A 26,365-nucleotide genomic window follows, 5' to 3' on the forward strand; every position below is an offset into this window, starting at 1 on the left:
GAGCGTGACGCAGCTTGCGGCGAGGGTACAGTGAATGGGACGTGCAGGTGCTGAGATCAGCCGCCGGGTACGTGATGGCCAAGCTGCGGACACATGGCTGGCGGAACACGCTACGGAGGACAAGGCTCCAGACGCGGGGTGGGGGTAGGGGTTGCTGGAACGGTCAGGACCACCGATGTGGGTGATTTCAACCCTCCCTTCTTATTCCCGCTCCAGGGACCCATAAGAGGCGGACAGCACTCTAAAGTCAAACTGCCCAGTTCCTGCAAAAGCAAGGTGATGCTGGGCCTGCCCCTGGCCATCAGCAAGTCTGCCTCACCTGTGTGCTCGTGGTACAAAGGAAGAATGGCCCGGGATCCTACCCGCCCCAACCTGTTCCTTACTTCCTCCCACTCTTGCCAAGTTGAGGACTGGACGCCATTGGGCTTCCCATCTCTCCTGCACCCATCTTGCCTTGACCACTGGATCATTTCATTTAGCTGAGGTGTGTCCCTAAATCCCCCACCTAAAAACAAACAGGCCTCTCTTTGTCCCAAATCTCCCTCCTGCTACAGGTGGTCTCATTCCTCCTCTTCCAGGGAAAAACTTCTCAAAAGGGTTGCTGCAAAGGCTTTCTCAACTATTCTGTCTCCATCTCCTTACTCTTCATTTTCTTTTCCACTCCAATACCACTTTCCCGGGGTTCAGGCCACCATTCACTCTTGTTGTTGCCAAATCCCTTAGACTCCTCTTTGTCCTCCAGTTACTGGACTCTCATCAGCATTTGATGAAGCTGACCTGACCTTTAACTGCCTCTTTTGGCTTCTGTATTTAGTTGGTGTTTTTTTTTTTTTTTTTTTGCCTCTTGTAACAAATGACCACAAAAGGAACTGTTTTAAGCAATACATTTATTATCTCACAGGTCTGGTGGTAGAAGTCTGACACCAGTCTTGCTGGGCTAAGATGGAGGCATCAACCTCCCTCGAGGCTTTGGGAAAGAATCCACTTCAAAGCCCATTCAGATCATTGGCTAATCCAGGTCCCGGAAGCTCTTGGCTCGAGGTCCCTGTGTCCTTGCTGTCAGCCAACAGTGACCCTTACCTTTTAGAGGACCCTTACTCTGTGGTCCTTGCACGTGGGCCCCTACATCTCAAGAGTCAGCAACAGCTTGCTGATTCCTTCTCAGGCTGGGAGGGAATATTACCTAGTTGATGTTTTTATAAGCTTGCCTCCTCTCCTTAATCTGTCTCTGACTCCAGCCAGGGCAAATTCTATGTTAAGGAGCAATGTGATTAGGTTGGACCCACTGTGATAATTCAGCTCAATGACTGTAATCATTACATCTTCATAGTCCCTTTTGCCATCTAAGGAAGCATATTCACAGATCCTAAGAATTAGGGCATGGACATCTAGTGGGTTTTGCTGGTGGCTCAGATGGTAAAGAATTAGCCTGCAATGCAGGAGACCCAGGTTTGATTTCTAGGTTGGGAAGATACCCTGGAGGAGGAGATCTTGCCTAGAGAATTCCACAAACAGAGGGGCCTAGCGGGCTACTGTCCATGGGGTTACAAAGAGTTGGACACGACTGAGCGACTAACCCACACGTGTCCTTTCGGCAGTCATTCTTCCTGCCACACTTTCCTGGTCGCCACACTTTCCTGATTTTCCTCCTACCAGCCCTGCTGTCCCTTCTCAGTCATCCTCCTGTTCTGATCTCTAAACATTAGCAGTCGCAGGGCTCTGTCTGTGGAGCCCCGCCCTTCTCAATTCCCAATCTCCGAGAGCCCAGCCATTCCCACAGGTTTACGTATGATACACCCAGCCAGCCTAGAGCCTCCCTGGGCGCCAGGGCTCCAGGTGTTTTGAGTCAAATTGACTTTTCCAGTGGCTCTCAAAGTGTAGTGCTTAGACTAGCAGCAGCGGTGTTGCCTGGGAACGTTTGAAAATTAGGACAAAATTGGGTCTGTCCCCGTACTCCTGAGTCGGCATCTCTGGAGCCGGGTCGAGAAGCCTCTGTTATAACAAGCCCTCAGGACACGACTGGGCGGCTTCACTTCACTTCAGGTGATTCTTAGGTCTGCTGAAGTCTGCAGACCGCTGGGCTACTCAGTCACTCCACCTGGTTGTTCTTAGGCATCTGACTCTGGCATCTGCCTTTTTCACCTTTATCTTGGCATCACTGTCCATCCACCCAGGTGCTCAACTCACTGTGATCCATATCTACACAGTGGCCAGAGTGATCTTTAAAAAATGTAAATCAGATCATATTCCCTTGCTTTAAACCCAGCAATAGCTCCCACCGCCCTTGAAATTAAATCCAAACCTTTGCCCTGGTCTACCAGGCCCTCCCTGCCAGCCCCTCTGACCTCATCTTCCCTTTGACTTACTGTGATCCAGCCCCCCAAGCCTCCTCTCTGGTGGATCTCGTAAATACGGTTGACCTTTGAACAACAGGGATGTGAATCGCAAGTGTCCAGTTACACGGGGATACTTTTCAACGGTGAATACTACAGTATTGCACCACCCGCACTGAGCTCTTTCCAGCCTCAGGTCCTTTGCACTTGTGCCCCCTTTGCCTGAGATACATTGTACCTCACAGTCCTGCCACCCTATCTGCCTCTTATCACACTGTTTACTTCCTGCAAAGCATTTAACACTATTCTCTCATTTATTTGTGACCTGCCCCTATGTATTATAAACTCCAGAAGGACAGAAGCTTTTTCTTGTTTTCTGTTTGATACTCAGTCGTGACTTTTTGCGACCCCGTGAACTGTAGCCCGCCAGGCCCGTTGGTCCATTTCTTGCCTGGGATTTCCCAGGCAAGAATACTGGAGCGGGTTGCTGTTTTCTTCTCCAGGGAATCTTCCCAACCCAGGGATCAAACCCGGGTCTCCTGCATTACAGGCAGATTTTTACCGTCTTGAGCCACCCAGCGCAGTGCTCGACATAGGAGGTTCGCAATAAATATTTGTTGAATACAATAAAATTGAGTCTCTACCTGCCTATACCAGGCCTTGGTCTAGCTTGTCACTGGGGAAGCAGCCCTACCCCTCCTGCAGACATGAGTGCTTAGACTTGCAGTGGTGGCGGCATGTTGGTCCAGAGATCCTTGTTTCTTAATGCCCACCTCTGTCTTGTCCATTCAGTGATTTCCCACCCGACTCCTGTGAAATGCATAATATAGTGTGACCAAAATATTTATTGACTGTATGACAAATATTTAGAAAATATCTATCTTTCTAAACCATTGAAAGATTTTTAAAATTTTTTTTTATTGAAGGATAATTGCTTTACAAAATTTTGTTTTCTGTCAAACCTCAACATGAATCAGCCATCAGTTCAGTTCAGTTCAGTTGCTCAGTCGTGTCTGACTCTTTGCAACCCCATGAACTGCAGCACGCCAGGCCTCCCTGTCCATCACCAACTCCCAGAGTTTACTCAAACTCATGTCCATTGAGTCAGTGATGCCATCCAGCCATCTCATCCTCATAGGTATACATATATCCCCTCCCTTTTGAACCTCCCTCCCCATCCCACGCCTCTAGGTTGATACAGAGCCCCTGTTTGAGTTTCCTGAGCTGTAGAGCAAATTCCCGTTGGCTATCTATTTTACATATGGTAATGTAAGTTTCCACGTGACTCTTTCCACACATCTCACCCTCTCCTCCCCTCTCTGCATGTCCATAACTCTGTTCTCTATGTCCATTTCTCCACTGCTGCCCTGTAAGTAAATTCTTCAGTACCGTTTTTCTAGATTCTGTATATATGTGATAGAATACGATATTTATCTTTCTCTTTCTGACTTAATTCACTCTATATAATAGGTTCTAGGTTCATCCACCTCATTAGAACTGACTCAAATGTGTTCCTTTTATGGCTGAGTAATATTCCATTGTGTATATGTACCACAACTTATTTATCCATTCATCTGTCGATGGACATCTAGGTTGCTTCCATGTTCCAGCTATTGTAAATAGTGCTGCAGTGAACAATGGGATACATGTGTCTTTTTCAATTTTGGTTTCCTCAGGGTATATGCCTAGGAGTGGGATTGCTGGGTCATATGGTGGTTTTATTCCTAGTTTTTTAAGGAATTTCCATACCATCTTCCATCATGGCTGTCAATTTACATTCCCACCAATGGTGCAAGAGTGTTCCCTTTTCTCCACACCCTCTCCAGTGTTTATTCTTTGTAGACTTTTTGATGATGGCCATTCTGGCTGGTTTCCCTGGTGGCTCAGATGGTAAGGCGTCTGCCTGCAATGTGGGAGACCTGGATTTAGTCCCTGAGTCGGGAAGATTCCCCTGGAGAAGGAAATGGCAACCCACTCCAGTACTCTTGCCTGGAAAACTCCATGGACTGAGGAACCTGGTAGTCTGCAGTCCACAGGGTCGCAAAGAGTTGGACACGACTGAGCGACTTCACTTTATCAACTTCATTCTGAGTGGTGTGAGGTGATACCACATTATAGTTTTGATTTTCATTTCTATAGTAATGAATGACGTTGAGCATCTTTTTATGTGTTTTTTAGCCATCTGTATGTCTTTGGAGAAAAGTCTGTTTAGGTCTTTTCCCCACTTTTTGATGGGTTGTTTGTTTTTCTGACATTGAGTTGTATGAGCTGCTTGTATATTTTGGAAATTAATCCTTTGTCAATTGTTTCATTTGCTATTATTTTTTTCCCATTCTGAGGGTTGTCTTTTCACCTTGCTTATAGTTTCCTTTGCTGTGCAAAAGCTTTTAAGTTAAAGCAGGTCCCACTTGTTTACTTTTGTTTTTATTTCCATTAGTCTAGGAGGTGGGTTATAGAGGATCTTGCTTTGATTTACGTCGAGTGTTCTGCCTATGTTTTCCTCTAAGAGTTTTATAGTTTCTGGTCTTACATTTTGGTCTTTAATCCATTTTGAGTTTATCTTTGTGTTAAACCATTGAAAGATTTTAATAAAAATGTATTAAAATGTATTTAATAAAAATAAAAAACCTAATAATTCAATATATTGACTAAAAACTTGGACACAAAAGAATATATAGGTAGTTCTGTTTATCTGAAATTCAAAACCAGGCCGGGGATTTTCCTGGTGGTCCAGTGGCTAAGGCTCTGAGTTCCCAATACAGGGGGCCCAGGTTTGATCCCTGGTCAGGGAACTAGATCCCACATGCCATAACTAAGACCTGGCATAGCCAAAAAAAAAAAAAAAAGGGAAGCCAGGCCACATTAATCTATGATGATATAAGTCAGGATAGCGGCTCCCTTTGTTAGGGGTTCTGCCTCGGGGACATGTGATAAAGCCTCTGGGTACTAGAAATGTTCTGTATCTTGATCTTTTTTTAAAAATTGTTTTATCAGTTTTATTATAAAGGATATAAATGAAGAGCCAGATGAAGAGGTATGTAGGGTGAGATCCAGAAGAGTCCAGAGCACAGGTACTTGGGTTCCCATGGAGCTAGGGTGCAGCACCCTCCCAGCATCCAGGACCTTCTCTGTATCTGTTTTTTTTAATTAATTACTTTGGTTGTTTTTTTTTTTTTTTGGTTGTTCTGGGCCTTCGTTGCTCCTCCTGGGCTTTCTCTAGTTGTGGTGAGCAGGGGCTGCTCTTCATCGTGATGCCCGAGTTTCTCATCACGGTGGCCTCTCTCGTTGCGGGCAGAGCACAGGCACAAGGGTGTGCGGGCTTAGTAGTTGTGGCTCATGGGCTTAGTTGCTCCGTGACACGTGGAATCTTCCCAGCCCAGGGTTCGAACCCATGTCCCCTGCATTGGCAGGCAGACTCCTATCCACTGTAGCACCAGGGAAGTCCGGTCCTCTGTATCTTGACCTTGAGAGTGCATGCACATGTATAAATTGTACTTCAAGCATATGGTTAACATTTGTGCACTTTATAGAAGGTATACATCAATTTTAAAATCTAGGTAAGCAAGAGCGTCTTCAGAGTTCTGAAGAGAGAGAGGGAGAGATGGAGATTCAGAGAGAAGTGTGTCAGAGCACAAGTCCACTCCCTTTTGGGGTCTGTGAGGTGTGAACGGGCACCCGGCCCCTCTGTCTCCGACCCTCCCCCAGGCCTGGCCAAGGTGAGCACCTGAGTGCCGCCCTTATCAGGGCCGGCCGAGCAGGGGCTCCCTCCCTGATCCCGTGATGTGGCCCAGCCTCCACCTGATTCTCAGCGACCTTGAGGGCACGGGGGCGTTTCTGGGAAAGGGGAGGAGGAAGGGGGCAGAGACTAGGTAGAACAGGTGTCCAGCTGTGATCCCAGGTCTCTGCACCTGCCGTCCCGTCAGGGAGAAGAGGAGGCCGAGCGGATCGAGTCAGTGTTGCTGGCGTGAGGCCCCGCTGGAGGGCTCGGAGGATCCCGAGAGGCAGTGCGGGGTTCTCCCTGGGGCCACTGCCGCCTTCTGGTGAGATGCTGCTCTCTCAGTCCGCATCAGCTTTTACAGGGGAGCAGGGTGGGAGCCCCGGAGACAGCCCCAAGGTCCCAGCTCCTGGACAGTATCGTTCTAAAACAGGACTCTGCTTCAGAATGGCCTGGTGGGTGTCTCTTGTAAGCACAGATTTCTGGGGCTCACTGGAGATATATGATGGCGTGACTCAGGAATTCTGTTCTAACTCTGCTTCCACCAGCTGCTCGCCGGTTTGAGGACTGATCTAGAGGCTGGGAAAGACCTTGGCTTGTTTCTGCTGCCCCGTTCTAGGTCAGGACGCCCGCTGGGCTGGAGCTTGCATTGTTGGTATCACTTCAGGGGACCCTTCAGCTGGCCCTTTTCATGTTTACCTCCAAATCTGAGTTTAAAATGCAGGCACCTGGACCTCCAAGTGACCGCTCTTTTCATTTAAGCCCTTTGATTTAAAGATGGGAAAACAGACCCAAGGTCATCGTGGGTCAGGGCTGGAATTGAAGGCTGGCGTCCTTAACAGCCTCTCCTTTCAGGGCCCTTGGGGCTGGGAGCCAAAGGAGTGGAGGGAGCCGGCTCCAGGCGGGCGCCGTGGATGGCGTGGCAGGTGAGCGTGCCCGAGCTGGAGGACCGCCTGCAGTGCCCCATGTGCCTGGAGGTCTTCAAGGAGCCCCTGATGCTGCAGTGCGGCCACTCCTACTGCAAGGGCTGCCTGGCGGCCCTGTCCCGCCACCTGGCCTCGGCGCTGCGCTGCCCCGTGTGCCGGCGGGAGGTGGACTACAGCAGCTCCCCACCCAATGTCTCCCTGGCCAAGGTGATCGAAGCCCTGCAGCTCCCCGGGGACCCGGAGCCCCAGGTGTGTGTGCACCACCGGAACCCCCTCAGCCTCTTCTGCGAGAAGGACCAGGAGCTCATCTGCGGCCTCTGCGGCCTGCTGGGCGCCCACCAGCACCACCGGGTCACGCCCGTCTCCACCGTCTACAGCCGCATGAAGGTGGGCAGGGAGGCTGCTGGGGGTGGCAGGCAGGAGCGGGGCGGGGCCGCCCTGGGGGACACGGAGTCCGATCCTGCACCCTTGGCGTCATCACGTGGCACATGGGTGCAGGGCCAGCCCCGTTCCGATCACCTTTTGAGTAGTGGTTCCAGTCTTCAGGTGCTGGGGCTTAGGCGATGCACGGGATGGAGAGCGACCTGCATCACGAGCTACTGCCCCCCACCTCCAGCTTTATTTTTCTCTGCCACTTTCGTTAGATTCTTGAGCCCTTCAGGGACTTCACTCCAAAGCAGGTGAGGGCAGGGACTTAGTTTCATCCCCTGGGATGTTTCCGCACCTAGAGCTGTGCCAAGCAGGTGGTAAATGTCCAAAAGGTCTTTATGGAATCAATGGATTCCTGCCCTCATGGACCCTTGCCTCAGAACTAGCGGATCACCGTTTTAAGATGAATCATAATAATGATATCATTTTAAGTTAGTCTGTTGATCTGAGGTTTATGAAGAGTGGGGTTATTGTTGTATTTATAAGTGAAGAAACAGGCTCAGAAAACACATGAGGGTCTTGGTCAAGATCATACAGTTGGTCAGTGGCAGAGCTAGGATTCAAACCAAGGCCAGTTTTTCATCCCCCAGGCAACCGATCAAGGAAGGGCAGAAGGGCTCTTGGAGGTAAATTGTCATAGGGTACCTGGCCTGGAGTTTGGCGGTGGGGACAGGGGGAGTAAGGACCAGGAATGATAAAGTTCAAGAGACGAGGGTGGGGGCGGGGCAGGAGGAGGGAAGGGCGTCAACGTGTGTAGGCAGAGGGGCCTCTAGAAGCTGCTCCCGGGATTTCCTGGCTGAGTGCTCTGGGCAGCCTTTCTTTGCCCCTTCGACCCTGGGAGACGAGTGGGAACGGAGCTGTAGTGTGTGCTCCGGGCGGCGCTGGTGTCCATGGTACAGGGGTGGGCAGGAAGCCCACCCCGCACCAGCACCACAGTCTGGGGGTCTGACACCATCCCGTGTGCTGCTGTCGAGGTTCACACAGGCAGTGGTGAGCCCAGCTGGAACATGGGTGGTCAGGGAAGGCTTCCTGGAGGAAGTGGACTGCTAAACTGAAACCTGAACCCTCAGGAGGACTTGAAGGGGAGGGTTATACTTGAAGCATTCCAAGTATAAAAAGAGAATGGGCAAAAGACCAGGGGGCAAACGGCTTGGCACATTTGAGGAATTAGACATTATTCCATTCAGCTCAAGGGAGAGTGAGGGGAGGCGAGCAGGGGCCAGCTCATGAAAAGGCCTGTGTGACATGAGAAGGGATTTGGGGTTTATTCAGATGACCAGTGTTGGAAATGTTTAAATAGTCATGATGTAGCCCAATCTCTCTGCCAGAGGGTAGACTGGAGAGTGAGGCTGGGGATAAGAGATTAGGTAAACTACATGCAGGTGGTCTTTGCAGTCCGAGGCGCAGAGAAGACTGACCAGGCGAGTCTGCGGGGTGATGGGGAAGACGCTGAGAAAGACGCTGGGGAAGCTCCCACCAGGAGCTTCGGGGCTTAAGGTTTGGGTAGAGAACCCTGAAGGGGACAAAGAATCCACAGAGGACTCAGGAGCACTGTCTGCGTGCGGTCTTCTGGAAATTGGAGGAAGAGAGCATTTTGACTTGAAGGAAGTCACTTGTGTGAAATGTCAGCTCAGGATTGAAAAGAGCCAGTCAGGTTTTGCAGGAAGAGTTGGTTACCTTGGCAAGAGTAGTTTTAGGGGGCTGTGAAAGGAGGAAGCAAAATTGCAGGGCAGTGGAACTGAGGCCAGTTTTATGAGCAGAGGGCTGCCTGGCAGAAAAGGAGACTTCCGGGAGCTTGTCATCTCTGGCTCGGAGCTGGGAGGGTTGGACCCTAGTTTTTGGATGTGGGTTTTTGTGATCTCAAGACTCCTCTCTGTGATACAACTAAATTCAGTTCCTTCATCAGATCTTTTTTTTTTTTTTAATTTTTTTTGACATGGACCATTTTTAAAGTCTTTATTGAATCTGTTCCAATATTGCTTCTGTTTTATGTTACCATTTTTAAAGTCTTTATTGAATCTGTTCCAATATTGCTTCTGTTTTATGTTTTGGTTTTTCGGCCATGAGGCATGTGGGATCTTAGCCCCCAGACCAGAGATCGAACCCACACCGCCTGCATTGGAAGGTGAAGTCTTAATCACTGGACTGCCAGGGAAGTCCCCTCAGATCTCTTTCATGCATTCCTGTTTCCTCCTGTGGATTGAGATCTTGAGATACTTTATTTGTGCTATCTGTTTCCACTCACAGTGGCCCAGTTGATGAGAAAGGACTAGCGCCATCTCTCTTTGCATTGGGATGGTTACTATTGCTGTGCCCTTCTCAGACGCCTATGAGCTCGGATGTCTTGTTATGAGAGCAGGAACTCTGTTCATTCATCTCCATGCTGGTTTTATTTTCTTCTCAGCTCCCTTCCGGAAAGGCTCTTGTAGCTGACTTCTGCTTGGGCACGATCTAAGCCAAAGCTTCTGCACGGTGCATGGGCACAGACCAGCTGGGCTCCCATCACGTCATGCAGCCAGATGATGGTCTAGGTGGTTCTGGTGGACCCCTAAAGTGAGGCTGGATATGGGGCCAGGGCAGCCCAGAGGAAGTGAGTTTATTGCAGCCTGGAGGCCCTAAATCCAGGCTGGGCCCAAGGCTGCTGGAGATGGATTCAGGTCTTCATAGGGAGGGAGGGGTCACCAGGTATAACCCGGGCCACTGCATACACTGTTGACTTCACTTGGGGCCAGCCTTTTTGTGATAACTCTTAATCAAATGTTTACTAATTCTGGACCTGCTGGTGCGCAGCAGGTTTACCAGGTGGGTACCCTACAGGCAGCATTCCACGCAGGGAGTGTTGACCTCAGATTGACAGTCGCCCTGCATGGATGTTGTGTGGTGACTTCTGGTGGCTATAACAATGTTTAGCGTCTCTGTCGATGTCACAGAGAGGGATGGCGGGGAGACCCTCCTCTGTCTGGGCAGTTGCTGCCATTAGTGTGGAGTATTCTTGAATAGTCTTACCTGTTTGGGGGTTGAGGGTACCCAGGTAGCTCCCTGGTTCCACTGGGAGTGCTTGTGGTCGTGGGGCTGCCCCCTGCCCTGGCCTCGCTAGCTGGGAGGGGGAAGGGGTCGTGGCTCACGGAGCCATGGCCCATTTGCCTCCAGGAGGAGCTAGCAGCCCTCATCTCCGACCTGAAGCAGGAGCAGAAGAAGGTGGATGAGCAAATGGCCAAACTGGTGAACAACAGGACTCGGATTGTGGTGAGTGCCCCTGCCCTTGGCGTCCCCTGCCCGGGGCCAGCCACCTCCCCTTCCCTTTACAGGAACCCGCGCCTTCCCTATAAAGCCAGAATTTCAAAGCATTCCAGGCGGGGTGGGAAAAAGCGCACAGGCTCCCGGGGGAATTCACCACAGTTGTCAGGGCTGTCTCCAAGTTGGCCTGTGTCCTCCACGTCCTTGGGACCGAGATAACTCAGCCCAAGTCCCGGAGGTAAACAGCTTAACGCGTGGGCATGACTGCCCGGCCCCTGCCACCTGTGTCTGTTTGACCTTGACAGCCTGTGCGATGCCCTCCTGGTACCTTCAGAGCGCAGGCATCGGGAGGCCTGCACTCCTCAGGGGCTGACCGCCTTTCCTAAACGAGGGGCCCTTGGGGCTGAGAGGGTGTGCAGCCCAGGCCCTACAGGTAGTCATGAAACAAACAGGAGACCAGTGTCCTTGAAAGTCAGCTCAGTGAATCTTCCTCACCCCGGGGAGGGAGACAGCATCACCCGGTCTGATGGAGGCGGAGTCACTGTGCTGAACTGGGCGCCGGGGGCCCAGCCTCTGCCCAGCCTCTGCTGCCCTCCCCCGGGGCTGCATCCGGGGACCCAGATGCAGTGTGAACACCCCGGCAGGAGTCAGCCGTCGGACTTGGGGATGAGGACCAAGAAGGGTCGGAAGGCCCCAGGAAGGCCTGAGCTGCCAGGCTCTGGGGACGCCGAGGTCAGCCTCCTGCTTTGACCGGCCCCTCCCTGTCCCAGAACGAGTCTGATGTCTTCAGCTGGGTGATCCGGCGTGAGTTCCAGGAGCTCCACCACCTGGTGGACGAGGAGAAGGCCCGCTGCCTGGAGGGGGTGGAGGGCCACACCCGTGGCCTTGTGGCCTCCCTGGACATGCAGCTGGAGCAGGCCCGAGGCGCTCGGGAGCGGCTGGTCCAGGCCGCGGGTGTGCTGGAGCAGTTCGGCAATGAGAGTCACCACGAGTTCATCCGGGTGAGCGGACAAGGCTCCCGAGTCCCCAAGAGCCTCCCCCTTCCTAACGGCTTCTGCACAGCCGCCTCGGTGCCCTAACCCGCCTCCCTCTTGTCTTCCAGAAGTACCACGCCATGGCCTCCAGGTATTCCCCATGCACTTCCAGAGCCTTCTTCGGCCACGTTTATGAGCATCTTCCTGGTTTTTTTTTTTCCAATTTCCATTAGTCTTAAGGACAGTTGGGTTAGAAGCATTGGCTTAAGTGAATGGCTAGAGGATCTGATTGGCTGAGTTTGGTTTCCACTCCAGCTGGAGCTAGGGGCGGGGTTCCCCTGATTCAGAGGCATGCTGTTCAAGCAGCGCATCAGAGCCACCTGGAGGGCTCTATAACTACAGATGCCTGGACCCCCGTCATCAGTTCTGAGTCAGTAGGTCTGTGGAGAAGAAAATGGCAACCCACTCCAGTATTCTTGCCTGGAGAATGCTGTGAACAGAGGAGCCTGGTGGGCTGCTGTCCATGGGGTCGCATAGAGTCGGACACAACTGAAGTGACTTAGCAGCAGCAGCAGGTCTGGGGTGGGACCCAAGAAAACTTGCATTTCTAACAAGGCCCAGGTGATGTGATGCTGCTGGTCCCAGACCTGCCCTTTGAGAGCTACTGATGTGGAGTGTTTCCGGGATGGAGGCAGGGCCCCAGATAGCAGTTGGTGGGGGGACATGATGGGCCTCTCAAGTGCATGGTCTTCTGAGCGGGGACTCGGCTGGTTGGACCTGCACATGGATGACAAGGCTGGGGTACTTGGGTGAGCAGCTCCGTCATCACTGTGAACCTTTGACCCCAGCCCAGAGCTCCAGCAGGCCCGACTCTCGGAAGGTGCCTTCAGCCCCATCTCCTTCAAGCCAGGCCTGCACCAGGCTGACATCAAGCTGACGGTGTGGAAAAGGCTTTTCCGAAAGGTTCTGCCAGGTGAGCCCCCGGGCCCAGTCCTTCCATTATAAGAGGCTGAAGGGAGGCTGGGGCAGCTGACAGTGAGGGCGCAGGGCTGTGCTTCCGCCAGCAGGGGGTGCTCAAGCTCAGCTCCATCTCTTAAGTGGTGACTGGGTGAGTGGTGTAATTTCTGAGACTTGGGTTTCCCTTTTTAAAAAAAAAAAAAAAAAATTGGCTGCGCTGGGTCTTAGTTGCAGCTCATGGGATCTTTGAGCTGCAACCTGTGGGATCTAGTTCTCTGACTGTAGGTCGAACCCCTCCCCTCACCCCTGCATCGGGAGCTCAGAGCCTTAACCCCTGGACAGGCAGAGAAGTCCCTGAGCCTGTTTCGTCACCTATGGTCCCTGAACCTGTTTCTTTGTAAGGAGCTCCCCTTGCTGGGCTGTGTGGTTTCTAAATAGATAAGTGCGATTTGTGTGCTCAGTCATGTCCAGCTCTTTGCAACCCCATGGACTGTAACCTGCCAGGCTCCTCTGTCCATGGGATGCTCCAGGCAAGAAAACTGCAGTGAGTTGCCATTTCCTACTCCAGAGGATCTTCCTGACCCATGGATCAAACCCGGGTCTCTTGCATTGGCAGGCTAATTCCTTACCACCTTGCCACCTGGGAGGGTGTGTGTAGTTTAGCGCTTAATAAATGGCAGCTGCTGCTTTGCCAAAAAATAACTCAGACATTTAACTCCTTCATTACTAGCACACGAGGGAAATCAGACTGATTTCACCCAACAAAGGCAAAAAACAGGTTCGCTATAAGAGGAGGAGGAGGAGGGGGCTTCCCTGGTGATCTAGTGGCTAAGACTCTTCTCCCAATGTAGGAGGCCCGGGTTCAATCCCTAGTCAGGGAACTAGATCCCACATGCCACAGTTAAGACCCAGGGAAGCCAATTAAATAAATATATTTTAAGAAAAGGGAAGAAAGGGGAGAGAAAAAAGACCTGCAGATAATCTCTGAACCATGAACGTTGTTTGCACGTTTTGGATAGAGACTGGTCAGCTGACAGGGAGCACAGAGGTCGTTTGGTATAGTTTGTCCTTGACTGGGCTGCTGGCATACCCATGGAAGCCACTGCAGTTGTTAGAATCTCCAGAAAACCTGGGGAGTGGAGCTGAGGCGCCCGCTTGACAGGCAGTCTCCCAGGTCCTTCCATCGGCACCTCCGCTTTAGGCAGAGTTTCTGGCTGGAACGCCTGGGCTCACCGTGGCCCATTCTCCACCCTTCAGGCATTGCTCGCTCCTTCAGAGAATCGGGATTGCCTGCTCTGTCTCCACCCTTGCCAGGCCCTGTCGATACAGGGATGAGGGACTCAGTTCTTCCAAGGGGCTCAGGGCTTCCCGCTGGTCTCCCTTGGGCAGGGCCGGCCACCTTCTGCGCGGCTTGAACACACCTCCCCTCTGCTCTTCCCCCAGCCCCGGAGTCCCTCAAGCTGGACCCGGCCACGGCCCACCCGCTCCTGGAGCTCTCCAAGGGCAACACGGTGGTGCAGTGCGGGCTCCTGGCCCGGCGGCGCGCCAGCCAGCCTGAGCGCTTCGACTACAGCACATGTGTCCTGGCCAGCAGGGGCTTCTCCTGTGGCCGCCACTACTGGGAGGTGGCGGTGGGCAGCAAGAGCGACTGGCGCCTGGGGGTCATCAAGGGCACGGCCAGTCGCAAGGGCAAGCTGAGCAAGTCCCCGGAGCACGGCGTGTGGCTCATCGGCCTGAAGGAGGGCCGCGTGTATGAGGCCTTCAGCTGCCCCCGGGTGCCCCTGCCCGTGGCGGGCCACCCCCACCGCATCGGCGTCTACCTGCACTACGAGCAGGGGGAGCTCACCTTCTTCGACGCTGACCGCCCCGACGACCTGCGGCCACTCTACTCGTTCCAGGCCGACTTCCAGGGCAAGCTGTACCCCATCCTGGACACGTGCTGGCACGAGAGGGGCAGCAACTCCCTGCCCATGGTGCTGCCGCCACCCAGTGGGCCCAGCCAGCTCTCCCCACTGCAGCCCACCAAGCTGTAGGGCTGCCTTTTCGCTTGCCATGGGGGCTTGAGGGGTCCTGCTGACTCCGGTGAGCAGAGGCGATGACTTCCTTGTTTGGGGAGGTCTTTGCCTGGGTGCCCCTAGAAACATTTATTGTTGGGAGAATGCCTACGGTAGCCAGGGGCATGTTTATTAACCTCTATCTGGGCTATTAACCTGCTTATTAGCCAGCAGAGCCAGGCCTTGGGGTCCAAGGATCAAGCTGGGCTTCCCTTGTGCACGCACGCTCAAGTCACTTCAGTCATGTCTAACTCTTTGAGACCCCATGGACTGTAGCCCGCCAGGCTCCTCTGTCCATGGGGATTCTCCAGGCAAGAATACTGGAGTGGGCTGCCATGCCCTCCTCCAGATCTTCCCAACCCAGGGATCAAACCCAGGTCTCTCATATCCTCTGTGTTGGCAGGCAGGTTCTTTACCACCCGTGCCACTTGAGAAGACCAGCCTTCCCTCAGCCCCTCCTAACCATGATTGCTGCTTACTCTTCCTCCTGAGGGTGGAAACACTCCCACACATAATTCCCCCATCACTATGAACTTTAAGGATAATAAAACAGACGTTATTTCTTCCTTGTCAAATGATTTGCAATGATCAGTTGCTGCCCATGCACGCTGCTTTATGCTCAGGTCTTTAAAAGCAGCTCCAGCCTCTGGTGGGGCCGCATCTCACAGCCCTTTGATTTCCACACCATCGCGTGGGCAACAAGGCCCCCGTGAGCTGCTGCCTTTGGCTAATCTTCCTCCTGCCGTCTGTGTAAGTAATAATCAAAAGCTGCTTCTTGTCTCTCTTTTTGAAAATTTAAAAAATTTACTTGTTAATTTTTTGGCCATGCTGGGTCTTCACTGCTGTGCGCATGCTTTCTCTAGTTGCGATGGGCAGGCTTCTCACCGCAGTGGCTTCTCTGGTTGTGGAGCATGGTTCTAGGAGCACGGGCTCAGTAGCTGGGGCTCCAGAGCACAGGCTCAGGAGTTGTGGTGCACAGGCTTAGTTGCTCCATGGCACGTGGAATCTTCCAGATCAGGGATCAAACCTTGTGCCCTGCATTGGCAGGTGGATTCTTAGCCACTGGACCACCACGGAAGTCCTGCTTATTGTGTCTCGATCAGCTGCACCTGTCAGGCGTTGGCCTTGGTTACTGCATGCGTGACGCCTTCCAGACTTGGTGTTCATTTGTGTAGCTCTTCCTTCAATTCCATGACTGTACCTCTGCTCTCCATCCTGCGTGGCCCAGGGGGCTGGCCTCGCTGGAATGCACATCATTCTGGCTTCCTGTTGAGTTCAACGGATGGGAGGGGCTGGCAGGAGATCCCAGGGCAGGAGAAGGGAGTTGGAGGTACTTATTTTCTTGTTTTTCTGCCTACTGGGCTATGCATGCAGGGTCCCCCCTCTCTTTGCAACTCTTTCTATATTCCTGGTGGTGAAGAGCACTGTCGCCAGCCCTAAATTCTGCACCATCACCCGTAGGCCCCCTCACCTCTGACCGTTCTTTTTAGAAAGAGTCCCTTCTTTCTCTCCTCAGCGACTCCCTTGTGTGTACCACCCTGCCTTCAGCCAGACCATGATGGACATGATGGCATACTTCTGCACCCATTTAAGAAATCCTCTCTTTCAACTGGCTAACCAGAGTAAGCGTTTGCGCTTGCAACAGAAAGATCTTAACTGATACACATCTAATATGCAAGAGACAGAGGAAAGAACAGTTAATTCTTCATGTGGAATTGACATTTAAACTGAAAGAAGTGGAACGCTGGCAGAGGAGAAGAGCCTGCAGGGATCTAGGTTCAAAAGGGATGCTGCTGCAGGGGGCCCACTTCCCTGGCGGTCTAGGGGTTAAGACTCTGCCTTCCAATACAGGGTGCGAGGGTTCAATCCCTGGTCTAGGAAATAAGATCCCACATGCCATGCAGTGAAGCCAACAAAACAAAATGGGATGCTGCTGCTGGGACTGGAGATGAGGGTAGGGGCTGGTTGGGGTGGAGGGTGTGCATCTGTGCTACTTTAGTGTATGTTAACTTTGTCCCATACTAACAACACTGTGGAAGTGGGTGAGTCTGCCCCGGAGGAGAAAACATCAGATCAATGGAAAGGAGGTCAGAGAATGGAACACCAGAACCTAGCGGAGCAACTTAGGCAGGGTGGCCAAGGAAACTTAGACCTGGGCAGAGAGATGGGAGGGAATGCCAGCAGAGGAGGTCATAGAAGGCAAAGCTTTCCAACAAAGAAGATGTGTTCAACAGTGCCATGAAACCCTAGATTCAGATTATGTGCTCCCACTGCAGAGGGTACAGGTTGGAGCCCTGGTCAGGGAACTAAGATCCCACATGAGGTGCAGCACTCAGTGGATTTACGTGTGAAATGATGAAGCCATAGATGATTTCTGTATTGTACAGGTGTGAAGTGGTTTTCAAGTGTGACATCAAGGGCAGAAACCATAAAGGTAATATTTTTAAAATAAGAACTTCATGGTGTCCAAAACAATTATAAACCACATTAAAAGAATAAACCGGAAAAACGGCAAAACCTAAGAGGTAAATATTATTAATATATAAAGGACACTAACAGATAGAGGGGTGAGCAAAAGACATTTACATGTCATAATATAAGAAATACAGGTTCGGGCTGGGGCTGCCGGCCGCGGGGCGGAGGCACTCGCGCGGGGGGTAACTCGGGTCTGGGTTCGGGTGCCGCGCAGCTCTCGCCGGTAAGATTCCTGCAGCTGCGGAACGGGCGGGGCTGTGCGGGGCTCGAGCCGCCCCTTGGTGGTCCGGGGCGGGGCCTTCGGAGGCCTCGGAGCCCGCCGCAGCGAGCGCCCTACACAAAAGGGTCGGGGCTTGGCTGCGGGGGTCTTGGGGCGCCACTTGCGCCTCTCGGTCCTGAGAGGATGCAAGAAGGACACTAGAGAGGATGAGTCTGCCTACCGAAGAGGGCATGATGCCATAGCGAGGATGCCCCCGTAGTTTGAGAGGGGAGGAAGCCAGAGCTGGGTGCCCTAGCGGCCCGCAAACGAACGGGAACTGCAGTGAAAACACGCTACATTCCGAATTAACAAGATTCTCTATGCCCTCAAGTGGGGCAGAGATTATAACTGTGTCCCAAAGTGAGGAGATAATCGTGGTGAGGACACTCCCTCCACTGGAAGTGGAATGGAGGCCCCTGAAAAAAGGGACTGGACATACCTGTGGGGAGGGAGCCTTAGTTGGTTCTCTCCCTAGAGTGTAGGAAGGAAGTCAGAATTGGCCGGCCGCCGTGGAGGCCTGAAGGTAGAGGGGGTTGCTATGAAAAGCTTCTGAGGGCCAGCGTTGGGGCGGGGCTTGCTCTCTGGGGTGTAGTTAATTTGAGAAGGCCGCACGGGTGGCGTGGGGGTGAGTCCGCCTCGCGAGCCTTGTGAGAATTGTTAAGATGTTAGGCCCTTGGTTCCCGCGTAGGGAAGGGTCTGCTAAGAGCATCACTTACGTGTCCCTTGGGAGAGCCTCCAGCATTTATGGTGGAGGAGGTTCAATGGGATGCGGAGACTGCGATACTAAGAAAAAAAAAGAAAAAAAGAAATACAAACGACCAATAATAGGAAAATGTTTAATCTCAATCACAGAAATTAAAACATCAATAAGATCTCATTGTTTGCCTGTGATATCGGCAAGGATTGAAAGAAAAACGCAAAGAGCTGCGAAGAAGTGGTCAGCCGGGGTCTCTGCGTTGACCTCCAGACCCTTACAGGAGTGTGAACTGCCACACGCCCTGGGACCACCGGAATTGGTACTGGGACTTCCGGGTACGGAACACCCGTGCCCCTTTGACCCCGGAAGTCAGGTGGGGGCGGTGCAGAGCCGCGCGCGCCTCGCGACAGAGCCGTAAAGGCGCGCGGGCGGGCGCGGAGCATGGCGGTGTATTCGGCGGCGGCGGCCGTGCTGGCCGGCGTGGAGAGCCGCCAGGGTTCGCTCAAGGGGCTGGTGTATGCCAGCAACTTCCAGGTAGCAGGGTTCGGGGTTCGTGCCCGGGAGGGGGGCCCCGGCAGGGGGCTAGCTCGGCCCGGCCCGCGTCTCACCTGGGTCCTCTCGGCCGAGCGCAGAACGTGAAGCAGCTGTACGCGCTGGTGTGCGAGACGCAGCGCTACTCCGCGGTGCTGGACGCCGTGATCGCCAACGCCGGCCTCCTGCGAGCCGAGAAGAAGCTGCGGCCGCACATGGCCAAGGTAACACGAGGGTGAGCCCCTCCTGACCTTAGGGTCTCTGCTCCGCCGCCGTCCACTGTGTGATGCTAGCAAGTCGCTCCTCCGAAATGAGGCGCAGCCCCTCGCTGGTTTATGAATTGAGAGGAGGTGCACATGCTTTAACTTCGAGCCTTGTGTGAAAGATTAAGAACAGAAGACCAAAGTGTTGATAGCGCAGCAAGCTCTGTTTAGGTAAAACGAAAGGGTGATGTTGACAAGGGAGGAGGGCTCGGACCCAGAGCTTTTCCTGGTGAGAAGCCATGAGGAGGGCGTTCGTGACTGGGAAACCAGGTGCCAGGTTCAAATTGTGTTAGTTCAGTCGCTCAGTCGTGTCCGATCGTGTGCTTGCCCGTTAATTTCTTGTGTGATCTTGAACAGGGTAGCTTTTTACCCATTACTATCTTGATAGGTGGTCTGTTTAACTCTTCCAGTTCCAGCACTGTGGAGTTCCAGGATATTCATACTCAAGGTTTTCTTGCCTCCTTTCTCCATCCCAGGTGCTAGTATATGACTTACTGCTGGGGAAAGGCTTTAGAGGGCGCGGGGGCCGATGGAAACCTCTGCTGGAGCGGCACCAGGCCAGGCTGAAGGCTGAGTTGGCCCGACTCAAGGTTCGTCAAGGTGTGAGCCGGAACGAGGACCTGTTGGAAGTTGGATCCAAGCCTGGCTCAGGTGAGCTGGGAGGTGTTGTGGAGGTGGGGGATAGCCACCAGGCCCTCAGGAGAGGGCCTGGTTCCAGCCCACTCACCGCTGATTGCTTCCTAGCCTCCCAGGTGCCTCGATTTGTGCGAGTGAACACTCTGAAGACCTGTGCTGAGGATGCCATTGATTATTTTAAGAGACAAGGTTTCTCCTATCAGGGTCGGGCTTCCGGGTGAGTTTAGAACTCTGCCTGAGCATGGAATGGGCTTCCCAGGTGGCTCAATGGTTAAGAATCAGCCTGCCAATGCAGGGGATGCAGGTTCAATCCTTGGATCGGGAAGATCCCCTGGAGGAGGAAATGGCAAACCACTCCAGTATTCTTGCCTGGAAAATCCCTTGGACAGAGGAGCTTGGCGGGCTGCAGTCAGTGGGGGGTCGCAAAGAGTCAGACGTGACTGAGCATGGAATGCTATACTAAATAGACGTGACTACAGTAGGCGTCCTTGTCTTGTGCCTGATTTTTAGTGGAAGAACTTTCAACCTTTCCCCATTGAGTGTGATGTGAGCTGTGGGTTTGTCATATCCCCATTGAGTGTGATGTGAGCTGTGGGTTTGTCATATACAGACTTTATTATGTTGATATATGTTCCTTCAGTACCAAGTGTGATGAGAATTTTTATCATGAGTGGATGCTGAATTTTCTCAAATGCCTTTTCTGCATCTGTTGAGATGGTCATGTGATTTTTTTCCTGTTTGCGGTATATCACACATTGATTCCTTTATGGATATGGAACCATACTTGCATCCCTGAACTTGGCATCTTGTGCATTCCTTGTTTTAAGGAATTCTCAGATGTCACTATGACGCACGCATTTGGTCAAAGTAGAAACTGAGTCATCGTACATGCTTCCCTCCTCTCTGTCTCGTCATTTACTACTCTGCCTTCAGTATCTCTCCCCAGCCTTCTGGATACTGCCTGGGTTTAAGCATCATATCCTGTCGTGATTGGCACGAGAACCCTCAACTGGTCTCCCCACGTTCAGACTTTCTTGTCATGCTCGTCCTCTTTGTGTTGGCTGCAGAAAGTTCTGAACCCAGATCTGACCCTTGACTCCCTCACTGAAAACCCTTGGCCCTCCGCTGGGCTGTGCCCCCCGCCTCCTTCCCAGCCCTGCTGCGCACACAGGTCTGCTGCGCACTTGTGTACTCACAGTGGTTGCTGCTCCGTACCTAGGCCCCCCGCCCTGCCCCTGCGCTCTCCTCCCTCCTACTGTGTCCTTTCACAGCTCTGGGAAGCGGCCTCCTCTCCCTCCCTCTCCTTCATCTGTTGTAGATGTTTCCCTGTCGGCCTTCAGCGTGTTGCTTAGAGACCAGGGTGGTAGAGAATGGCTATGTTTAGGTTTGGATCCCAGCTCTGCTACTTGTTGGGCTTCCCTGGTGGCTTAGACGGTAAAGAATCTGCCTGCAATGGGGGAGGCCTGGGTTTGATCCCTGAGTTGGGAAGATCCCCTAGAGAAGGGAATGGCAACCCACTCCAGTTTTCTTGCCTGGAGAATTCCATGGACAGAGGAGTCTGGTGGGCCACAGTCCATGGGGTCTCAAAGAGTCAGACATGACTGAGTGACTCACTTTGTATTTCTGCTACTTGTTAGCTTTCTCATCTGAGTTGTTATTCTCTCATGTTTTCTACATGGTCAAGTGAATGGACAGTGCTTCTCCATAGTTTAGAGAACAAAGTTTTCACCTCAGCTCCTCAGGGTACTTATTCATTCATCAGGAATCGACTCAGTACTCACTTCCCTGTACCAGGCGCCTCTTCCCAGGGTTATATTCTGATAGTACTGGCTGTTGCGAGCCTAATGTGTGCAAAATCTTTTCCTGCGAGGTTTGCATGTCATTTAATCCCCGCCTGCCGTTTTCCAGAAGTACAGAGGCTGAGGTGCCCAGGCCTCCACCTCTGGGATCCTCTGGACGCAGTCTGGCCTGAGAACCCCTTCTCTTAACCTCTGCCTCTATCTTATCAGTGTGTTAATATACTCATAGCAATGTTAAGCATTTGTCGCATCAGTAAGCAGTCAGGTGACATGTGAAGTGCCTGGCTGGTGCCTGGCATGGAGGGATGCATAAAACGTGGAATAAGCAGTTCGTATTCCCTGGCAGCCTCGAGGACATCAGGGCCCTCAAAGGGAAGTGTTTTCTCCTGGATACCTTGCTGCCAGAGTTGCTTGTGTTTCCTGCCCAAACAGATCTGCATGACCATCCACTGTACCAAGCCGGTCACCTCATCCTACAAGACAAGGTAGGGAGGATGGGTGGAAAGGGGGGAAGCAGGTGGGGAGTGGTCAGCCTGGGGCCTCCGTTCACCCAGCCCCCGTGCTCTGCACTGCCAGGCGAGCTGTCTCCCGGCCATGCTGCTGGCTCCGCCCCCAGGGTCCCACGTCATCGATGCATGCGCTGCCCCGGGCAATAAGACCAGTCACCTGGCTGCTCTTCTCAAGAACCAAGGGTGAGTGCCACGGTCAGACAGGAGTGGGGTGGGATCTGATCCTTTACTTTGTAGGAAGAGATAAGGAACAGTTATTCCAGTAAGTCCTGCAGGCTGAAAGGAGGCCTTGCCTTTCAGCATTTCCTTCTGGACCTAGGGCAGTTCCCTAAGCTTCTGGGCGGCACGTATGAGACGTGAGTCCCCTAGCCCTCGGAGCACGGAGCCCAGGCCAGCTATTTCTGACCACTGAGCCTTTAATTTAGAATTTAAAGACATTTAAATAGTCTGTGTGTCCTAACTTCAACTACGTGTCAGAGCTGTGCGCTCTTAGACGCTCTGTCAAGTTCTCAGTTCACCTCAACTCTGTCCTCCTCCCTAGGAAGATCTTCGCCTTCGACCAGGATGCCAAGCGGCTGGCATCTATGGCTACCCTGCTGGCCCGGGCAGGGGTCTCCTGCTGCGAGCTGGCCGAGCAGGACTTCCTGGCGGTCTCGCCCTCGGACCAGCGTTATTGTCAGGTCCAGTACATCTTGCTGGATCCCTCCTGTAGTGGCTCTGGTGAGATGGCGGGGAGCACGGCCCAGGGCCCCACGGACCCAGAGCAACCTTGGAGCGTGAGGGGCGGTCGGGTGTCCTGGCCTGAGGGTTGGTTCCTGTGACCCTTGGCAGACGTGCTCACCTGGAAGCAGGACCCACTCTTCCAGGCTGGGTGTGCTGAAAGCACTCTTCCCTAGGGATGCCCAGCAGACAGCTGGAGGAGCCCAAGGCTGGCACGCCGAGCCCGGAGCGCCTGCGAGCGCTGGCTGCCTTCCAGCAGCGGGCGCTGAGCCACGCGCTCACATTCCCTGCCCTGCGACGGCTCGTCTACTCCACGTGCTCCGTCTGCCAGGAAGAGAACGAAGACGTGGTGCGAGCCGCCCTGCAGCAGAGCCCAGGCGCCTTCAGGTAGTGGGTGTCCACCAGGGCCGTGGGGAGGGGGCCGCCTCTGACCTGGAAGCCCACCCCACTTCCTGCCTGCAGGCTGGCTCCCGTCCTCCCCTCCTGGCCACACCGAGGCCTGGGCGCTTTTCCAGGCGCTGAACACTGCCTCCGGGCCTCTCCCGAGACCACGCTCACCGGGGGCTTCTTCATTGCGGTGCTTGAACGGGCAGAGGTGCCGAGGTGACTGACTGGGGGGCCTCCCTGGAAGAGGCTGGGGGATTGGGGCATGTCTCACGCCCATTACTTTTCTTCTAGCTCCGTCTCACAGGCCGAAGCACCAGTCTCAGAGCTGACACCCGGCCCTGCCCCAAAGAGGAGGAAGAGGCGGCGAAAAGCGGCGGCTGCCCCCAGCACACAGCCCGGCACATAGCAGCAGCGCAGAGCGCCAACTCTTCTCAGGCCCTGGGCCCCAGGCGGCAGTTTGGTTACGGCTGGAGGAAGAAGACCGGGAACCCCGTTCCTCAGCTGGAGGGAGACGGGACACTCCTCTGCTTTGGGTCCCTTCCCTGGGTTGTGCTTTTGCGGGTGAGACGCACTGCTGCTCACAAAAATAAAACGCAGGACATGGTCTACGATAGATCACAGTTTTTTTTATTCTTAATGACATAAGCAAGGAGAAAAATCTCACATTCATACTAAAAATTCCAACTAGACTCACAGGAATTCAGTCTTCGTTTACAATGGAAAGTCCCAGCCTCCCGTCCCTGTCCAGTGCACGTACGTGTCCACACCCGCATTCACACGCTCACACTCGGGGCAGGGGGCTCCTGGACCAACTGTCCCGCCTGTGGAGCTGAGGTAATCGAGCTGAGGGTCTGCCTTCTGTGAGGTGTAGGCAGCAGCCTGACTTCTAGACCCACGCCCGCCCCTCCCATCCGAGCAGGTACTCGGGACTCAGGCCCCCCTCAGCTCCACACGCAAGAGAGCTCTCAGGGTGGGGAGGCGTGTCCCCCGCCATGAACCATTCACCCTCAGTCACAAAGGGGAGGGGACTAGTTACACCTACGTCACATTATTCATAAAATAAGAATTACATTTTCTGTTTCCAGAAGGAGCTCAAGTCCCTCAGGAATGCTGCCGGGACAGCATCTGAGCCTCCTCTTCACACAGGCATAACTTAACTCTACACAACTAATGTCTAGGCAAATAGCATTTATACTGAACCACCTCAATGAACCAAGCTTGAAGGAATTTAAAAGGCAATTTAGCTTAAATACAAAAATAAATTTTTATTGTTAAAAAATGTTTAAATATTTTTTTTTTCTTTTAATTTAGACACACGCATTCATACTTCTCCCAAAGAGGATGGGCATGGCAGCAAGGCTCATGGGCCTGGGGTAAGGTGTTTTGGAACAAAGGAAGGGAAGGGATGGAGGAAGTAAGACAACAATTTTAAAACGTGGTTCGTTAATTTAGGGTTTCTACCATATACTACAAACAGTGAGGTCAGGTAGGTGGGAAAGCAAGCACAGGGCAGAAGCCTTGGCTTCCCCTTGGCCCCATCCTCCTGGGCTGCCAGCCCTCAAAGTCGAAACACCATGTGAGAATTCAAGGCTCGGCGCCTGTAGCCGCAGAGTGGTGCCACTTTCCACACTCAATTAGCGAGGCCCCAGAAACTTAGAAACAGTTAAGTCCGGCACTACCAACATGCCGCCACTCATACAATTCAGTTCTTCCTCCAAACTCGATTCAAAGAGCAATACACATGAGCATCAGACAAAGTAACACAGGACAAAGCTTCAAACAGACGATCCCGGAGAGGCAGACAGGCCCAGTGAGGCCAACGGGGACGGTGGGCGAGGAGGCAGCTGAAAGCAGCGGGGTGGGTGGCTGTGTGTGGGGGGGTGTGTCCTGCCTGTGCCAAGAGCTTCCCTCTCCCGGAGGAGGCACCACCCCTGGGTCTGCCAGGCTAACAGTCTTGAGCCACCAAGCTTTGAGGGGTCAAACTGGCAGAGTGGGTTGGGGATGAAAGGTCGGCTCGGACTTGGCAGGAGGAAGTGGAATAGCAGGAGCCGCACCTGCTGGGGTCTCCAAGGCAAAGCTAGACTCAGGATCATTTTAAAAGGAATCGACCCTGCAAGGAACCGGTGAGGGATGAAGCAGCAAGAAGTGGGGAAACAGAGTCCCCTCATGGGACTGGAAGGGGAAAGCCACTGTACAGCCAAGCCAAGCCTGGTGCAGCTTTGGGGACAGTCCACCCCAACCCATCAAGTGCACGGAGATGCAGGTGGCGGGGCTTGGCCTGCTGGCCTCCGGCCAAGATGGTTCTCGGGGGAAGGCGGGCAGGGGGCTGCCTGCCTGAGCTCACACACTACACGAGCGTCGGGGAAGGAAGTGGACAGTATGTACAGATGTTTCTTTAGTTCTCTCCAGCTTCACCAGTTCAACTGTTCAAGTAAGGTAACAGGCTTCTGCCCTGCCACATCCCTCCCCCATGACCCCCCAGACCTGAGGCTTCTGCTTCCTGAAAGAGGGAAACAGCCCCTGGAGCTGCCACTACCTCCCTGGGGGCTGAAGCCAGAGGTCTGGGGTTGGTCTGCTTTATGGAACTAGAAGGATCAGAGGCTCTTCCTAGCAGGTGCCGAGGTCCAGATTTGGGCAAGGGGTGGTGGGGGGCTGGGTGAGGAACGAAGGCTATTTCTTGCGGGTGTGCTGCCTCCGGGCCTGCAGCCGCTGTCGAGCCCCTGGGGTCTTGGATCCCGCACCAATGGAAAAGGAAGGGGCTGCCGATCCTGGAAAGATTCAACAAGATCTCATCAGGGCGGCTGGGACCCGGGAGCACATCTCTAAAGAACACTGGGCACTGGAAAAAGGCAGTCCCTCTGGGAGAGGCGCTGGTTAAAAATGCAAAATCGCAAGACCACAGATAGTCTGGGAATAAGGCCCAGGCCGGCATTTTCACCTGGCTTCTGAGTGGTCAGTTGCCCAACTCCAAACGTGGGCAGTGCTGGACTCCTGGACTGGCCTTGGACAGCTGGACACTGCCAGCCCGCCCCACCCCTCTTCAGAGAGGAGACAAGGTCACACTGGCCACTTACCGAAAGGTCCGACTCCGACAAAGCCTTGGGCAGGTGTTGAGGATGCCCCAAAGGAGAGGCTGCCGCCAGCTGCGCCCACTCCGGGGGCTGGGGTGTTCTGACCGAAGGTGGGCGTGGAGGTGCCTAGGATGGAGAGAGAGAGCTGTGGGGGCCAGGCTGCGGAGCAGACGGGGAGGAGCCTCAAGGGAGCTCGGCTGCTGGCAGGGCCTTCCCGCAGGACACCTGGGCTCTGGGTCCCCCACCGAAGGACAGCACCGATCTTCACACCCGCTACCCCAGGTGAGCCTCCCAGCTGGCCACCAGTGGTGCCACAGCAGGGCGGGCTTCTGGCCACCTAAGGAGCAGGGCCCCTGCATTTCCTCGACCAGCAAACCCAGCACAGGGGCCGAC

At 53.5% G+C, this 26,365-nt stretch overlaps 3 protein-coding genes across 8 annotated transcripts in view; 2 read left to right on the forward strand and 1 right to left on the reverse strand.

The window, feature by feature from the left end:
- Positions 1 to 5,950: 5,950 nt before the first annotated feature.
- On the forward strand, positions 5,951 to 15,520 carry LOC122701739 (E3 ubiquitin-protein ligase TRIM50). 3 transcript variants are annotated; one of them, XM_043915002.1, is made up of 8 exons: positions 5,951 to 6,049; positions 6,257 to 6,373; positions 6,904 to 7,361; positions 10,554 to 10,649; positions 11,411 to 11,641; positions 11,743 to 11,765; positions 12,463 to 12,587; positions 14,015 to 15,520. In XM_043915002.1, the coding sequence occupies exons 3-8, from the start codon at positions 6,963 to 6,965 to the stop codon at positions 14,602 to 14,604; spliced, it is 1,464 nt and encodes a 487-aa protein (XP_043770937.1). In that variant the 5' UTR covers positions 5,951 to 6,049; positions 6,257 to 6,373; positions 6,904 to 6,962; the 3' UTR covers positions 14,605 to 15,520. The 3 variants fall into 3 exon arrangements, with proteins under 3 accessions (XP_043770937.1, XP_043770936.1, XP_043770938.1); XM_043915001.1 differs by lacking the exon at positions 5,951 to 6,049 and having other exon boundaries at positions 6,242 to 6,373; XM_043915003.1 differs by lacking the exon at positions 5,951 to 6,049 and having other exon boundaries at positions 6,242 to 6,373; positions 11,746 to 11,765.
- A 2,921-nt stretch (positions 15,521 to 18,441) lies between these two features.
- On the forward strand, positions 18,442 to 23,688 carry NSUN5 (NOP2/Sun RNA methyltransferase 5). Of its 3 annotated transcripts, none has more exons than XM_043914998.1 (10): positions 18,442 to 18,590; positions 18,689 to 18,811; positions 19,327 to 19,501; positions 19,595 to 19,703; positions 21,632 to 21,770; positions 21,862 to 21,977; positions 22,336 to 22,514; positions 22,691 to 22,901; positions 22,977 to 23,109; positions 23,193 to 23,688. In XM_043914998.1, exons 1-10 carry the CDS (start codon positions 18,498 to 18,500, stop codon positions 23,544 to 23,546), a joined length of 1,632 nt encoding a protein of 543 aa, XP_043770933.1. In that variant the 5' UTR covers positions 18,442 to 18,497; the 3' UTR covers positions 23,547 to 23,688. The 3 variants fall into 3 exon arrangements, with proteins under 3 accessions (XP_043770933.1, XP_043770935.1, XP_043770934.1); XM_043915000.1 differs by having other exon boundaries at positions 22,977 to 23,117; positions 23,193 to 23,514; XM_043914999.1 differs by lacking the exon at positions 19,595 to 19,703 and having other exon boundaries at positions 21,718 to 21,770.
- Positions 23,689 to 25,369: 1,681 nt separating this feature from the next.
- POM121C (POM121 transmembrane nucleoporin C) overlaps positions 25,370 to 26,365 on the reverse strand; it is a 35,566-nt gene continuing 34,570 nt past the window's right edge. For both annotated transcript variants that reach the window (XM_043914997.1, XM_043914996.1), the window contains exons 12-13: positions 25,976 to 26,098; positions 25,370 to 25,669 (exon numbers count right to left, since the gene is read on the reverse strand). In XM_043914997.1, coding sequence (XP_043770932.1) covers positions 25,572 to 25,669; positions 25,976 to 26,098 — 221 coding nt within the window. In that variant the 3' untranslated portion in view covers positions 25,370 to 25,571. The remainder of the gene's footprint in view (positions 25,670 to 25,975; positions 26,099 to 26,365) is intronic.

The sequence above is a fragment of the Cervus elaphus genome, chromosome 10 (assembly GCF_910594005.1).
Source record: "Cervus elaphus chromosome 10, mCerEla1.1, whole genome shotgun sequence".
Lineage (NCBI taxonomy): Eukaryota > Metazoa > Chordata > Mammalia > Artiodactyla > Cervidae > Cervus > Cervus elaphus.